The sequence below is a fragment of the Nannizzia gypsea genome, genomic scaffold, assembly GCF_000150975.2.
Source record: "Nannizzia gypsea CBS 118893 supercont1.5 genomic scaffold, whole genome shotgun sequence".
Classification (NCBI taxonomy): domain Eukaryota; kingdom Fungi; phylum Ascomycota; class Eurotiomycetes; order Onygenales; family Arthrodermataceae; genus Nannizzia; species Nannizzia gypsea.
In genome coordinates this window covers 1,608,632-1,624,623 of record NW_003345197.1, presented here as the reverse complement: position 1 = coordinate 1,624,623, position 15,992 = coordinate 1,608,632, and the positions used below count along the sequence as shown (strand labels likewise).

Genomic DNA, 15,992 nt, shown 5'->3' with positions numbered 1-15,992 from the left:
CCGGCAGTTAGGCCGCTGCCGGAGGACGTGGATAGTTAATATTGTCTTGGAATGCGGGTTGATCCTCAGGGTACTCTGAGTGCGGGAAGAGCTTGTCCATCTCAGCCACTCTGCTCTAGTTATGGCACCGGCTTTTTTGCTTTTGAACGGATGTAAGTAACTAGCTGTGGATGTATTGAGTGTTTGATGAGACGAGCGAGTGGACGAGAATCCGTCTGCCTGATACTTTTTATGTTTTTGGCCTGTCGATCAAGCATCCCTCGCTTACTCAGAGCTGGCTCTTTCTACGCTCTCGTATTTCTCGCCCTCCTACCAGCTCCATATAACTACATCCAAGGGGAGCAAGATGGAGGACGATAATAGGAAGATGAATAGGAGGAGGGGGACAGCAAGTGTCTTAGATTGCGCCCTGCCGGAATATACACGCATTCGTTCATACGTAGTAAATTATACTTGCGTATCCCCGTGCGTAAAAAGAGCTAGCCTGAGGAGCTTAATATTGAGACAACGCAATCGAATCTCGATATTTCGGCGAGCCCAAGAATGGTCCGTGTGTTAGGTTTCGATGCCATATTTTTAGGGTTGTTGGCCTTCCCTTCTGCTGTTGCCGCGGGCCTTCACTGAGACAGAAGAAGATGCTCTAAACGGCGGAGAGCTCTTGGTTGGCTGCTTCGATCTAGCCCCGGAGCAACCCAACGGAACAGCGGCGGGCACAGGCTGCATCTGCATCTGCATCTCAAAGGGACCGGGGACTGGGGGGGAAAGGGGAGGGACGAAGAGCCCGTCTCTCCAATCATGGCCGCCAGGGATCAGACAGGTCGAAGAGAAAGACCATGAAGCCGCCACAGACAGCGGCCAATAGATAACGGCCGTAGCACCAAAAACAAGGTACCTTTTCTTTTTTTTCTCTCTCATTTGCTTTTTTGCTTCTCTTTTTTTGAATTTTCCCTTTAAGCAAAGAAAGACTCCGCCGATAGCGTGAGGTATGTGCAGATGCAAACCAGCAGAGCTGTCGAGTAAGAGTTAGGCAAGTCACCAAGGTCGACGGCCACTCTCCTGCCTGCAGCGAGCAGCGAGGAATGCATCTCCAGACGACCAGGCAGGCGGTGGATTTGGCCCCTCTGCAAACCAGGGGAGTTTAGCTCTTCTGGAATCCAATAGTTCGGCGGGGATGGCATGCGCAAACCCTGCACATAGATGGATGTCGAGTCTCAGATTCCTTGTTATCACGGAGGGATCTCTCTAAGTACTCCCTAGAGAGGGCGAGAGGGAAGGGAAGGAGGGAGTCATCCGTAAAATGCCTGGCAGAGAGCCAACTCGAGTTCTGTCACGGCCTCTATCCGGTTCTGTCGGTTCTATTTTTTGATATATCTGCTTGCTATCCACTCGGCCAACTGCTCCGTCACAAGCTGATGATGGGCATCGAGCATGTCGATGCAGCTAGGGGGGGTTGGCCGTGGAGAAACACTGGTGAAACAGAAGCAGCAAGTCGTGAGGCCTAGCCTGTCCCGAGTACGACCGCCCCTGTTACCCGTACCTTTTTATACACTCCGGGACAGGCCAAAGAAGGTCTCCATTCTGATAGTTGCCTTGTGTTAATGCTGCTGTTATATGTAAGTATATGCATGAGAGAGACGCAAGCGAAGTGACCTCCGTAGGCGTGGTCTGCCCGTCTGTCTTCCAGCCTGGTACCTTTCGACCTAGCGACGGCCAGACTCCGGTCAAATCGTAAGTTCAGGGCCCAGTATCGAGTAAAAAAGGCCCTAGAGGGTCTCCTTCCTGTAGCTCAGCGTGTCAGAGGAGATGCGCAGAAGTCGCCTCCACGGATGGGCTCCTGTTTCAGCTTTCGACAAAGCCCCGATTGTCCCCTATCCCCCTCGCTCTTTATATTGCTGGGCCAGAAGGCAGCGAGAGGCAGCCCAGTCCATCCGCTACGCTGGACGCTTTTGCCTGCTGGATAAAGTCCGTATACACCTGCTTATAAGTATACCAGGGGGGGATCCGAGTGCGTTGTGAGTGTGTGATTCGTGAGGCTGTTGCAGCTAGCCGCCGCGGATTCTCGCATTCTTTCGACAGCCTCTCTCGCTCTCGTCTTCTTTCTCTCTTCCTTTCGCTGTGTGCGCCTTTCTCGTCCCTTTGCCAGCGTCGACTCGGCATCTGTATGTCGCTTGCCGCGCTGTGCTGAGTGAGTATCTTCTTCTTGCCGTCTACCGTGTGTCCGCAGTCCGTCTTCTGGGTGAGTGAACCAACCGCCGTCCATATACTCAGTACACATCCACAGCAACCAGCGCAGCCGACAGCAGACAGCAGCTCTCCGTCTGTCCGACCAGGCGTCTGTCTGCGCTGTCTTGCCTGTCTGTCGGTCTGTCAGAGAATCTCAGGCCGAGCGAGCCCCCTGATACCAGGTTTTTATTGCTTTTGACGGCCCCCTCGTCCCTTGTATCGCTTCTCTTCTTCCCGCCCGCCACGGTATTCAAAACCTCGTATGCCAGGGGGATTAAGGGACCGCGAGTGGGCTCCAGGTCGATGCGATCTCTGTCTCTCCTGCTTCTCTTCATTCCTGTCTTGACCCTGCCCGCTGCTTGGGGTTGATTAGCTTCTTGCTCCTGTGGCTGGCAGCTCGTCTTCTTCTTCTCTGCATCTTCTCTTCGTCTTTCTTTTTTGTCTCACAGCGTCTGCTTCTTCTGCTTCTTCTTCTCCTGGTCACGGCGGCTAATAGTGCGATCGCGCATGAAGACAGGAAGACAGGATCACCATCATACATATAGACAGACAGCTCTTGCACTCGCTTGCTTCTCTTATCTCTCTTTTTACTTTCAACCGGAGATTCCTCGCCCGAGATCTGAGCCTCCTCTTTGCGGCTTTCGTCTGATATCAAACCAGCAACACCTCGACCAACACGAATTCTATACACTCGAGTACTCTACTCCGGAGAGACAAGAGAGACACACGAAGGCGCCCTCTCGTCGTTACTCCAGACCAGTTGTGCGCAAGCTCTTTGTCTTACCATCGCCGCTATCGAATTCCCTGGTCGTTGAACTACCTTCTACCTGTTCCCGTTCGTGAACATGTCCACTGCTGTTGCACCCCCAACAGCAGCACCGTTGCCCCCAATGGTTGACCGAGACAGAGACCTCAGCCCCAAGTCATATCCGGCCCTCGCGCCTCTATCGACTTCGCGGCCTTCAATTTCGACACCGAGGGGTCCTCCTGCCCACGATTATGCAGGAGAAAAGACGACTCCAGATGACAAGCGGTCACCCAACTCGTGAGTCTGGCCCCGTATCCCTTCCGCTGCCACTCCCGTTCTCCCTCCCTCTATCTCCCGTTTATCTATATATACACAAACATAGCGCAGCTGGAGTTTGCGCATATACAAAATTGTCTGTTTCTGTTTCCCATAGATTAACTAACTGTTGATATCAGGTCTCGGAAGAGCGGGGGGCCAGCCCCCAAAATATCTATCAAAAAGGAATCCCCGCCGTCCCCTAACATGCAAGCGGGACCAAGCCGGCACCGCCCACAGAAACTAGACCTGTCGTCCGTAGCAGGCGGCCAGGGCCCGGCCACCGCCAGAGGACCGCTGACAGCTCGAGACGGGCTGGTCATGCACGACGTCGGCCTTGCGTGCCTATCTCCTGGATTCCAAACTCACGACCCCAACATGAGAGAACAGCTTCAGAGAAGTATCTCTGTCAGAGACCAGCAACGCTCCATAATTGAGTCTCGCCTACAGAAATCCGCCAAGGGCGACGGCCCAGACGCCGTCAAGCCCTCAGAATCAAATCTCTTTGGCTCGGCTGCGCCAAAGTCCAGCAGGAAACGACCACCCCCAGGGCTGTCCATTGTTGCTCCATCTGCTGCCACTTTTGCCGATGAACGAGTCATTCAATCTGCACCACTCAATCAGACATTCACTGGCCGCCATCAGCCGCCGCCTCTAACTCGCCGTTTTGGCAACCCTCCAGATTTTACCGCCTCTCCCCAGGTAAATCATAACCCAGCCAACCAGACCAACAACCGTCTGCCACCAATATCAGATGTCTTTGGCGCCGATGCTCTAGGTCCAAGAGACAGAGACAGAGACCGCGATGCAAACTCCCGAAACGGTTTTGGCCCACAGTCTAACAACCATGGGCCCCTCCCTTCACCCAGCCTCGCCACCAATCAACCTAATAGTGCGGTATCTACCAAACGACCACGGGAGTACCGTTCTGCCGAGGAAGCAGTTCATGAACTCGCCGGTGGTCGCGAGGAACTCCTCCCCCGAATCGTTCATTATAGCGGAAACAGGGCCAACAGCCCACGATCCCCTCCAGGGTCCCATAACGGAAACGGAGAGGGCCACTCCTCCCACCCACAGCACCACCAGTCACATACCAGTGGCGGACCACCCAGTAGCCAATTCCCTAACCAATCATCACTTGGGTTCCCTGGTTCAGGCGCTCGGCGACGCACTAGAAACGAGTATGAGCAAGATCACGGCAGCCCACCTCTTGGAAACGGGCCGGAGCATAGATATAGGCCTCCTCCAACTTCACACGGACCGTTCGGAGCTGGACGAGACTCGCCTGATACCCAGAGAAGAAAGAAGGAAGAGTTCTTAAGCTTATGTGCTCGTGCATGGGACTTGTTCCATTCATAGTGCTGTCTTATCTTCTTTTTCTATCTCCGCTCTTCAGCTTGCACTCGTTAATTTTTTATGTGACTCTACTTACTCGGTATCACTACCATGTCCCCATTCTTTACGGAGCACGTCCTCTTTGGTACTGTTTTTCCATGCGCTCACTGCCCACTCCGTCTCCTACCATTTTCTTCTTTTGCCCTTCTAGCTTTTTACTCTATAACCTTGTTCTTCTTCTTTGCGCCAATGCCCATTCACGGGCTGGTTACTGTGGATGTGTCTGACGGCCTTTCTTCTTTCTCCTTCAAATTTCTCTTCTATCCTTGATTTTTTTTTCTAGCAGCCATTTCTTCTATATTCTTATCTCTCTCGCTCTCTTCATCTCTTCCCACTACACTTTATCATACTATCTTGACATTTACATCTCAACATCTCCCTTCCTTGCCCTACTTTCCTGACGCAGCCCTTTTCTTTTTCCTTGCAATCATTTAGTGTGGCATAATATTGGGTATTCATGATTGGGATGGATGCTGGGTTGGATTAATGCTGTTTTATATATCTATTTTCTTACACCTACCCCCTTCCTGCCTCCTGCCACTTAGGCTCCTCTTCCCTATTATCGCGCGCCTCTCATATGAACCGACAATACCATGTGCCTGCTCTGAATCAACAACGGACGAGCCAACAAACATATTCAAAAATTTTCCTTCAGAGAAATCGTTTTCCCCCCTCATATCTCTCATAATCATTGTTTGCATAGATCAATCTTGCAGCATATGTAATCGACCCACATAATAATAATCTACAGCGATGTTAAGCTTGATTTGTGGCTTCCAGCCGAGTATTTTATACCATCTTGAAGGCCATACCGGGTACCTAACATAGTGTAATATGCTTGCACATGCAATAAGAGACACCAAAGGTTATAGAATACCTGTACTGAGTACCAGTATCCTCCTCACTCAACCACCCTTCTACTCCTAGGCATCTCCCTTTTTTCCTTAGAAGCAACTTTCTTCCTCCGCCTCTCAATGCCTCTCTGCCTCTCCTTGGCTCCCATCGATTCATATTTCTCTTTTAGAGCCTCTTTCTTCAGATCTGCTTTCTTCAAGAACCACGCCTTCTCCTTCTTCCCTTCCTTGATCAACTCTCTCTCCTTCTTCCGATGTTTAGATAGCACCTGCCTCTCCCTCTCCCGATGCTCCAATGCTCTCTTCCTATCTTTCATAGACGTGATCGTCTTTTTCAGCCGTACCTTTTCATCTTCATTCTTACTACGACGTAGTTTGTCCTCAAGCTCCTTTAGCTCCGCGTCCCGATACTCGTTCAGGAATGCATAATTCTTGACCGCTGCTAGGTCAGAATGAGATGTCGAGTGAGATGACGATTTGGTGCTGTGGCTGTAACTTTGAACTGCGCTGTCGAACCGTGGATCTCTCGATTTGACTTGTGCAACATTTTCTCCATCAACAACTACTCGTCGACGACTGACAGCGTATTTGCTCGATTGGACGGCAGGCGCATGCTTGGAAGAGCGAGCTTCCTTTTGTTTTTTGTCCGACGGTTCTCCCTGGTGCGCTTCGCTTGACTTGGAAGCTTTTTCCTCTTTCGCTCTTCGGATTCGCTCGCGGAGTTCATTCAGGGCGTCTGACTTGGATTTCTTAGACTTGGTATTTCCGTTGTCGTCTTCTTCTTCGTCTTCATCTCCGTGCTTCCTTTTTGCTCCTTTTTTCAGAGGTCCTAGAGATTGCTGAGCTTTTGCGAGAGCTCCAAAGGATATTTGTGATAGCGAGGATTTTATATCATTATTTCCATTGGCTTCAGAAGAGGTGTCGTCTGACTGTTTCAATAGATCTAAGGTCAGCTATTTTCAACAATTGTTTAACATAGAAAGCCAAAAAAAAACACTGTGAACATACTATTTCTTCATCTTCGGACTCGCCATCTTCGCCCTCGTCATCTTCATCACTCGGGGAGTTCAATTCTTCAGAACTTGAAAAATCATCTTCCAGGTCGTCCTCATCTTCCCTGTGTGCTGTAACCCTCTTCCCCAGCACGCCTGAAAGAGCCATTGCTTTCTAGCTATAGATATTAAGCAGCAGCGAGTATAATATGTCCGCCGTATGACCTCCTTCTTGTTACTATCTCGCCTTCTTCATATTTCAATTTTGATATAAAACCCGCGAATGTTATCGTAGACGTCGCAAAAAAGTAAAGTTTATGCCGCTTTTCTGCCGCGCCAAGCCCAGGGCGGTGGACATCTTATCTGATCTATTAGTTACCTTATCAGCACGTGGTTCAAACAGTTTCAAAAGTTAAAAGACAATTTCACCTTTTTCAATCTCATTTTTTGTTATCCGCAAGCCTGCGACCATGCTGAAGGGTCGGTATGGATTAGTTCCTTCGTTATCAAATTGGCGCCCGGTTCGGGATGCTAGATTTAACTATCATTTACAATATCCGGGGTTCTCTCTTTTCAGATACTCAAATTATCAAGTCAGTATCATCACTTCTGGATATAAGTAACCTGCCATTTACTAATAAGAAGAAACTCAACAGGCACAAGTTTGCTCTCAGTCTGACAGCTCTAAAGAGATTTTCACTACACTGCCGCATACCATGTCACAGTCTGAGATAGAACAGTCGAGCCAGTCGGTGGACGAGCATGCGCAATTGCAGCCGGACGTGGAAACGTCGAACGAACCAGGTGCAAACTCGGGCACCTCCAAACGCAGTCCTTACGATCATTCACCCCAGATACCCCAACACCTAAATCAATCAAAAGGAAATTTCTATCAGCCTTATGCGCAAACATCAAGCGATCCATTTCAAGAATTACTTCCAAGAACTTTCTACACCAATAATAATGACACCTCGTGAGTGCTGCTTTTGGCTTTGTTTCAATTTGAATCTCAGTGACTCAACTTTTATATAGATACTTTCATCAGCCACCATCATATCCTCCTCAGCCCTACAATGGCTTTTCATATAATTCCTTTTCTGCCTATAGCAGCCGCATGCAATCCACACCAATAAACATGCTCCATACCGGACAAGTCTCTGCAAAAAATCCTACGTCTATTGGCTCTCAACCGTATTCAACTAGAGCACAGCGATCTCCAACGCCGAACATACAGCCGGTTGCGCCCACCCCGAAAGAAGACTACATAGCCCAGGCTGAGCTCCAAACCGAATCGTCGCAAACACAACAGCCCCTGCTTGTTGTCCTTGATATGAATGGTACCCTAATATACCGGAGACGTCGTACATTCCCACCCCAGTTTACAAAGCGTCCCGGCCTCGATACATTTCTCCGGTATCTGTTTGACAACTTCAAAGTCATGATTTGGACTAGCTCACAGCCACGTACAGTCAATGAGATTCTGGGTAAACTGCTACCTCCCGCAATGGAAAAACAGTTGGTTGGAGTATGGTCACGCAAAGACCTCGACTTGACCTCTAAACAGTACAATGAGAGAGTTCAAGTATATAAGCGTCTTGATAAAGTATGGGGAGATGCACATATCCAGTCCCAATACCCTAATGTCGCCGCACAGAATATCAAACCGCGGAAGAAGAAAAATAGAGTGAAGCTTCCACAGATTCTTGGAAATGATGCCCAGGTTTGGGACCAGACTAATACCATCCTCATCGACGACAGCAAATTAAAAGCTGCTGCCCAACCCCATAATATTATTGAGATACCCGAATTCACCAACGACAGTCAAGTGGATGAAATCAAGAACTTAAACACTGTCATACGTCAGCTAGATATACTATCCCGCCAGAAGGACGTTAGCCGCAAGCTAAGGGAGTGGAATCAGGGACGGCCGGATGGAGACAGTGACAGCATTGAGGTAGATGCTTTCTGGAAGAAAGAGCTGGTACACTCCTCTTTGGACCTAAATACACTTGAGTCGGTCACGTTCCAGGAAAAGACGGTTACTAGTAATACTACCAAGACAGCGAAGGACCCTGAGGTACCCCCATCCCTCACAATAGAGCAACTGATCAATGCGGCGAAAAAATCACACGCAACAAATAAACAACAGAAGGGCAATGCTACAAAGAAAGAAGCAGCTGGCGAGGAACCCAAGCGCCTTGACGACGGAAAGCCAAGACTGACCAAGAACCAAAAGCGGGCTGCAGCAAGAAGGGCAGCGAAGCTCAAGAAAGCCGGGTCTAAGAAACCTGACCCCGTTGATAGTACAAACAAACGGGACAGGGACACTGACTCAGTATCGAGTACCTCGATAAGTGGTGGTGTTTTGTTGCCTACTCTCAGTAATTGAAAGGCGATTTCATGAGTCTGAAAAAACTATGTAGATCACGAAAAGACACTACGAACCGCTGATGCACTGAACCAATGGGTATTTGATCTATGGGTAACTTAGGAAATTCATTTCACATTGAGGACAACAGACTAACAACAGCCATACATAGGAACGTTACTGTTTGGCAATGTTCAAGTTCGTCGTCGAAACACATAAAGTCATGAATATGCACCTAATTGCTTTTTCCCTTTACCTGGTATCATTTTGTTTCTTTTTTTATATTTGAGGAGCCGTAAAACGTCAGAGGGGCAGTTTACTTGCAAACTTTGCCCTCAGTGCACTCATATTCCTTACCGTCGACGGTAATAGGCTTGTCCTGGGCCCACTGGTCCTCGACGAAGGCTTTGTCCTCAGGCTTGCTAGCATCAAGCTTGGTGAAGGTGTAGCTGTCGATATCAGGGGCAACATCAAAGGCAGGAACGTGGTCCTGACCACGGATGACGAAGGCTCCCTGAATGATGGAGTCGTTGGTCTTGCCATAGACGGAGGCAGCACCGAAGATGTACTTGCGGGAGCCCTCAAGACGGTTGAAGAAACCACCTAGGGATCAAAAAAAATTAGCTTCACGATACCCTAAAAACGGAGTTACTATAGAGAATGCTTACCGATCAAGTTGTTGGACATGAAAGTCATCTTCAACTCCTCGTTGTACTTGTAGTCAACCTTCCACAGGGAGTAATCCTCGGGGTTGTAGTTCTCCCAGAACCATGGCATGGCAACGGAGCGGGTGTCCTCGTTAGAGTACTTGCGCTTCCAGTCATCAAGGATCATTGATGGCTTGGGGAGAGCCTCAAGAGGGTGCTTGGCCTTGGGGGCAGGCTTCTCCTCCTCCTCAGCAGGGGCGGCAGCGGCAGGGGCAGCCTTGGGGGCAGGGGCTGGCTTGGCAGCCTCCTCCTTCTTTGGTGGGACATTCTTCAATGGCTCCTCAACGAAGGGAGGGTTTGGCACAACAGCCTTGAAAACAGGCTGGTTGACAATGGTCTCGTACCATCTAGTGGTAGCGGGGTTGGAAAGACGCCATTCCTTGCCGAGGACGTACTGGAATCCGCGGTAGCAGAGACTGGCAGTGAAGAGATCAGCAAGAGTGATACGCTCGCCAACAAGGAAGGTGTTGTTGGTAAGGTGCTTCTCAAGGACATCGAAGGCCTTCAAGGCACGGACAGAAACATCCTCAACAGCCTTCTTGTTGTAGGGTTCCTTGCCAAGGATTGGACGGAACCAAGAACCGACATTTGGAACAATTTCGGAGTTGGCAAAGCACATCCAGCGAAGGATGGAGGCATAGTCCTGCTTGGTCTTTCCGAGAAGGGTGGTCTTCTCGTTCTGGGAAGCAACTACAAGCTGTTAGTGGACAAGTACACCAAAATGAAGGTTCTTCATGTCTCAAATGAACAGGGTTGAGATTGTTTGAATCGAAAAACATCAGAGTTAAGGTAGTCAACACAGCATGATTAAGCCAGGGATAACTGAAAATAGTATTGAACTTCTCATCATAAGAAAACCAACGGGAGATATCACCCAGAAGAGTAGTAAAAGCAGTGGGAATTTTTTCTCGAGTACTTACGGAAGACAGCAATAGCTGTGGACTCAGTCAAGAGGAAGCCATTGGCACCAACAAAGACAGGGACCTTAGCGAGAGGGTTGATCTTCTGGAACTCAGCAGTGGTAGCGCCAGGGATAGCCTCAACGAGCTCAAGGTCAAGGTCGTTGGCCTTTGCTACAATTCGGCACGCGGAAACGCGTGGGTTGTCCTGAAAGAGGTCTTGATGTTAGCAGTGAGTTACAACACTCGAAACAACGAACGACGGCAGCAATAGCAATAGCAACGACAGCGAGGATGAAGCAGGCATTGAGCATACAATGACACCGTAGATCTTTCCAAAAGACATGCTGGGCGGACTCGAGAGAAGTCGTTCTGCTTCCAATTGCTTGCTTGCTGGAGGTGATGATGAAGAAGAAGAAGAAGAGAAGAGAAGAACTTTTTCTGGCGGGGTGAAGAAAAGGAAAGAAAAAGAAGAAAAACTCGGTTTGTTGTTTAGTTCGCTTTAGGAAAGTTTCTCCGGTTAGCGGAACATCGTTGATCCCCGCAGGTCATGTGATATCGGATTTTCATTATGGACTTTTTTTTATCGAGGAATGAAGAGAACGGCGGAGAGAGAGAGGGAGAGTAAAAAGAGCTGACAACAGCGCCAATTGACCAAATACCACGACATTTGCGGCCCCCCAGTCATCATCATGGCCTGGCAGAGGCCGGTTCTCGCAGCTCGGGCGTTCCGGCTTCCACGATGCTTGACCCAATTTGAGGCCGTTCGACACCAACAATTTTCGACCGCCCCTTCTCCTGCTCCCGTTGACGACGCCCCCAATGCTGCTCCTCCGCTTGATATCAACGCATTACTCAACCAGCCAGCCCGTATACTTCCCGTTTCGCGGTCATACTTTACGGGAACGCCTAAATTCACGGACTACGAATTAAAGCTTGAATACCTCAGGGCCAAGTACATGGACTTGCCTAGTTACGGCCCCAGGGAAGCGCCTCGAGTAGCATGGCTAGTGAGGGGCCAATTTTTGGCAAAGGTCAACGAAGACATATCCGTTTCGCGATATGCGAGACTGCTGAAAAGCTTGAAGGTGCTGAACAAGATCAGGGAAGAAGTTATGCCGGAAGAAGTCTCGAAATTCATTGGAGAATTCTCGAGGCCCAAAAATCTTTACCAGTGGGAACTAAATCCAAGGAAACCTGATGAGGACGGACGATCTCGGGGTATAGGGAGACGGAAGACTGCACATGCAACCGCTTATCTCGTTGAAGGAGACGGCCAGATTATCATCAACGGGAAGACTATCTCGGAGGTATTCCCTAGGATCCACGACAGAGAGAGTGCCATGTGGGCATTGAAGGCAACAAACCGACTACACAAGTATAATGTGTTTGTTGTTGCTCGTGGAGGCGGCGTCACCGGCCAGGCGGAGGCAGTCACTCTTGCCGTTGCAAAGTCACTTCTTGTTCATGAACCTGGTCTCAAATCCGCCCTGAGAAGAGGTAAGAACTCTCATATTGTTATATTTAACATACTCATACTAATGTCTGTCTCAATAGCCGGCGTTGTCAGAACCGATCCCCGTCAAGTCGAGAGAAAGAAGCCTGGAAAGCTCAAGGCAAGGAAGATGCCTGCCTGGGTCAAACGATGATATCCACGCTGGTCTTGCTTCTGGTTCCCCCTATGTGGCTATTTGGCCTTTTTCACCTTTAGTCGCTTACAACTGTACTTTATCTATCATGTATACTTTAAACGTGCACCGGGTAATAGGATTTTTTTTTTCACTTTTATTGGTTATTGACGTGGTACATCGCTCCCCTGACTAACTGCCTTTTATAGAAAAAGGATCCCGCTACGGTACCTCTTCATTCTTGTATGAAAATAGCTTTTATGCATTATCCGCATGAAATGTTTATGGCAGCCTCTCTATATTTGTCTGATGAATGGTGTTATTTGATTTTTCATATGACTGCTTCTAGAAAATACTACATAGTCTACGCCTATTCAGTAAATCCCTCCAGAATCGATTCTCGCCTTGTCCCATCCTCCAAGCCGTCGGCCAGTATCCATTAGAGGAATAGTTGCAGCTAGCTAGAATGGGACGATGTATCTATGCAATTAACTCTGGAAATGTGTACTCCATAGATGGCACACACCTGGTGAATAGTTCTATGTGGAATTTATTCAAATTACCCCGTAGGTCAAGCCGTATCATGGCCGAGCTATATGTGATTCTATTAAAGAGCATTCTTCTAGGATATTTAAACTCATCCCCCGAACTATCGAGATGCTGCATTACACCTCGATATGTGAGAGGTAGCAAGTGCGGCTGCGCTCGCCTATCTGATCCCATAAGATCAGCGCTATGGAGTGGGCGTATTAAGAAACTGGCTCCAGCCAGCACCATTGAAATGCACACAATAAATCTCATAGATTTTAGATCCAACTTGCGCCCGCATTTTGAGCCCATATCCAAATTCTCGGGAATAACCTTGTGCATCGTATATGCATGGAGAGCATGACCTAGATTGCTGCAACATTTGAGCCAATTTCTTCACAAGACGCCGGTGACTATGCAGGAAAGCCCAGGGGAACATACACTGTTTGTCAACAACTAGCCAGAAAACCTGAGTGAGCCTCTCTTGACTACATTGTACTTATCGGCAAAATTGAGTTCATCCGCCTGTCTTCAGTGTAAAGGAGAAGGATAACAAGACCCCTCTCTGTCTAAATGTGAAGGAGAACGAGAAAGAGAATTGTCTCCTTAGCCCAGAGAGATCAGGTATGCTTTAGGTGGTGTTCGATATTCTTCCCGGCGGCGGTTGAATTTCTGTATCTAGGTATCTTGCACCATATGAGGAACAGCCTCACTGGCTGGTAAGGACATGTACATAAGTGTGTGCCTAATAATACGAAGCTATGGTTCTGAGGTCACAATTGCCGCGTTTAATATTTCCCGAAAGCGAAAGATGGCAGCTGTCCATGGCTGGATCAGCCATGCAGCAAGTTGATCCCAACCACAGGCTTGTGTCACTTGCAACGCAGCACCCTCGTATCGACCTGATATGTGGCGTGAACCCCATGTCAAGCCCAAAGATATCCAGCGGCCTTGGGAATTGAGTAATTGCAAAAGAAGCAAGAAAAACGCGTAAAAAGAAAGCTGCAATGCTAAGTGTTATCACCTTGATGGTGCTTTCGACCGCGGAGCATATTTCCGGTTCAAGGACCCATGCTCTCAAACCTCCACTGAGATCAATCTTGTAAAGGGCGCGTGCCATAAAAATGCCCTTGTCAATTCTCCTGATCAGCTCTCGCCTCGACGTTATCGCAGCCATCACTCATGCTGGATGGGGTCACAAAGAAAAAGAGGATTTGGTAAGTCAAAGTTTTGTTTAGAAGGGGTTCCGCTTAACGTCGCAGATTGGCTTGTAGACCTCCCCTACATCACCTGTGATCAGAGTGGCTGTTGGAGCCTGCTCGCCTTGGTAAGGCCTAGTGAGCAAGGCCTAGTATAAGCAAGGCCTGCTTGAGCTGCAGGACCTTGATTTCTGTGACTCGCATCACCCCCTCCGACAACGTAACAAATGCAGGGATATTCTGCATACTATTTCGGGTCATCAAAATATTAACATCAAGTTGAATGAATTCGAATAGAAAGGGAAAATCAAGATTTTGCTAGCCATCACTCATTGAGCTGCCTTGCTTGATAACCTTATTGCTGGAAATATAAGTAGCGGAAAGAGGGAGCAAGGGCTGATTCGTGATGCTTTTGTCTTGATTGAGCGAGCTTCTTTGTAACTTTCTTGTCAATTCTCCTTACAAGGGTCTAATTCGTGTGAAGAGTTGGTTATACTCTGGCCAGGAGATAACAAGATCAGCGTCTGAATGGAGGAAATAGAGTGTTTCTCCACACGGATGTCCGGAGTACGGGCTAATGCTTGGCTTATAAGATCAAGCGTCGAAGAGAGTTTACCAGCCAAAAAGGAAAAGAGTCAGGAAGCTAATCGGGAACCCAGCAGTGGAGATCTCCAAATTCAGGAAATGAATCGATTCCTAGGATTATTTGGCTGAGAGGGAAAAGCGTCGTTAAGTTAAGTAGTGGCTTGGTACAATCACCATCCTGGCCAGTAGGATATTGAGGGCTCAGCTCCACGCAGGTACGAGGAGGCTAACTTCCTGCACTTGAACTGTACGTAAGAATTTTCGGAGTTGCCGTCGAATATCGTTATTGGACTGCCGAAGGAAGCTTCTTCAATTACAAGCGTTGCTCGTGTATGCATCAGCCACCCAGGGAAGAGATAAGCCTATAATGAGGACTGGTAGTTGGAAAAGGGGGAGAATGTCACTACTAGTGAGCGAAGGAAGAGCTTCAGCGCGCATACCGTGGCGGTAATATGGACAAGTCAAATTAACGCTAACTGTGTGGTAAAAGCTCGACTTTGGCTGAACGTATGCATAGAAGATTGGTGTTCGTAACATGAGAGGGTTGTACAGAGGTTGACGAGTGGGCGGGCTTGGTGCGCTTGGAAGTTGGCAGTTGATTGTTGTTCCATTTAGGACATTTTCGAGAATTGTTCTCGAAATTCTAGATCTGGCGGACAAGGATGATCTGCAACTTTTGACGAGACCTAATCTCCCGGCTGAACAAAGACCTAGGGACAGTGTTTGCCGTGGATAAAAGTGTGTCGGGGGAACGATATTTCACCTGAGGGAACTTCATACGGAGTACACAGTGCTATGTACGTAGTTATGAACGTGAATAGTTTCTCATAGAACATAATTTCGTCATGGTGCCGTTAAATCTTATGCCAGGGTCCATAGAGGACAGTAGCTGCATGTAAGTATTCGCCTTTACACTTGCAGACACAGCTTAGACTCCTGTGTTATCAGTTGGTCATATATGTAGACCATTCTATGGACGGACATTTAGCTTTCCAAACCGCCGTTTTACCGATCGAAGGAGAAACTACTTCGGAGTAACTCCTGGCCCAGGAATTTTGAATGTTATTATTCGCTTCTACCGAGGGGGTTGGTTATGACGTGCTCATGGTTTCGCTAAAGTACAGTGGGTCCTCGGGCTATGATGATGGGCTTTGGCTGTGGTAAGAGTTTCCTCACAAGGTTATGAACAGAGTGAATCGTACCCCATACTCCTCCATACATCACGGGTACGTTGGAAGGTTGTAGATCGAAAAGCTGGATGTCACTGCTTGAAATCTGTAGGCAACCTGATTTCTTTCTTTCCTTTTTTTTTTCTTTTCCTAAATACGAAGAGGACTGTTGCCTTTGAATAAATACGGGCTGCCACCAAAACATATATAATTAAACAGTAAGCCGCCAGCCAGGCGCGTGGGCTGACTGACTTCTGAATTATATGGACAGTTGTTGGGTGAAACGGTCCGTTCGCCTTTCTGTGCGATTCATATTCTGTAGTTTTCATCTTGAGATGCAGCTGGACAGGGTATAAACAGCTGCTGTAGATCGGGGACCTGA

General features: G+C 48.4%; 6 protein-coding genes across 6 annotated transcripts; 3 read left to right on the top strand and 3 right to left on the bottom strand.

Annotated features, from left to right (window-relative positions):
• Positions 1-2,042: 2,042 nt before the first annotated feature.
• MGYG_06455 (hypothetical protein) lies at positions 2,043-2,732 on the bottom strand (the record flags this gene model as incomplete). Its single annotated transcript, XM_003171863.1, has 3 exons — positions 2,043-2,157; positions 2,272-2,571; positions 2,671-2,732. The coding sequence occupies 3 exons, from the start codon at positions 2,730-2,732 to the stop codon at positions 2,043-2,045; spliced, it is 477 nt and encodes a 158-aa protein (XP_003171911.1).
• Positions 2,733-3,068: 336 nt separating this feature from the next.
• On the top strand, positions 3,069-4,645 carry MGYG_06454 (hypothetical protein; the record flags this gene model as incomplete). Its single annotated transcript, XM_003171862.1, has 2 exons — positions 3,069-3,268; positions 3,427-4,645. 2 exons carry the CDS (start codon positions 3,069-3,071, stop codon positions 4,643-4,645), a joined length of 1,419 nt encoding a protein of 472 aa, XP_003171910.1.
• A 937-nt stretch (positions 4,646-5,582) lies between these two features.
• On the bottom strand, positions 5,583-6,696 carry MGYG_06453 (hypothetical protein; the record flags this gene model as incomplete). The annotated part of the gene is made up of 2 exons (XM_003171861.1): positions 5,583-6,464; positions 6,544-6,696. The coding sequence occupies 2 exons, from the start codon at positions 6,694-6,696 to the stop codon at positions 5,583-5,585; spliced, it is 1,035 nt and encodes a 344-aa protein (XP_003171909.1).
• A 547-nt stretch (positions 6,697-7,243) lies between these two features.
• MGYG_06452 (NIF domain-containing protein) lies at positions 7,244-8,916 on the top strand (the record flags this gene model as incomplete). The annotated part of the gene is made up of 2 exons (XM_003171860.1): positions 7,244-7,500; positions 7,560-8,916. 2 exons carry the CDS (start codon positions 7,244-7,246, stop codon positions 8,914-8,916), a joined length of 1,614 nt encoding a protein of 537 aa, XP_003171908.1.
• Positions 8,917-9,211: 295 nt separating this feature from the next.
• MGYG_06451 (elongation factor 1 gamma domain-containing protein) lies at positions 9,212-10,847 on the bottom strand (the record flags this gene model as incomplete). The annotated part of the gene is made up of 4 exons (XM_003171859.1): positions 9,212-9,498; positions 9,564-10,292; positions 10,523-10,709; positions 10,818-10,847. 4 exons carry the CDS (start codon positions 10,845-10,847, stop codon positions 9,212-9,214), a joined length of 1,233 nt encoding a protein of 410 aa, XP_003171907.1.
• Positions 10,848-11,193: 346 nt separating this feature from the next.
• MGYG_06450 (mitochondrial 37S ribosomal protein MRPS9) lies at positions 11,194-12,150 on the top strand (the record flags this gene model as incomplete). The annotated part of the gene is made up of 2 exons (XM_003171858.1): positions 11,194-12,001; positions 12,059-12,150. 2 exons carry the CDS (start codon positions 11,194-11,196, stop codon positions 12,148-12,150), a joined length of 900 nt encoding a protein of 299 aa, XP_003171906.1.
• Positions 12,151-15,992: the final 3,842 nt, after the last annotated feature.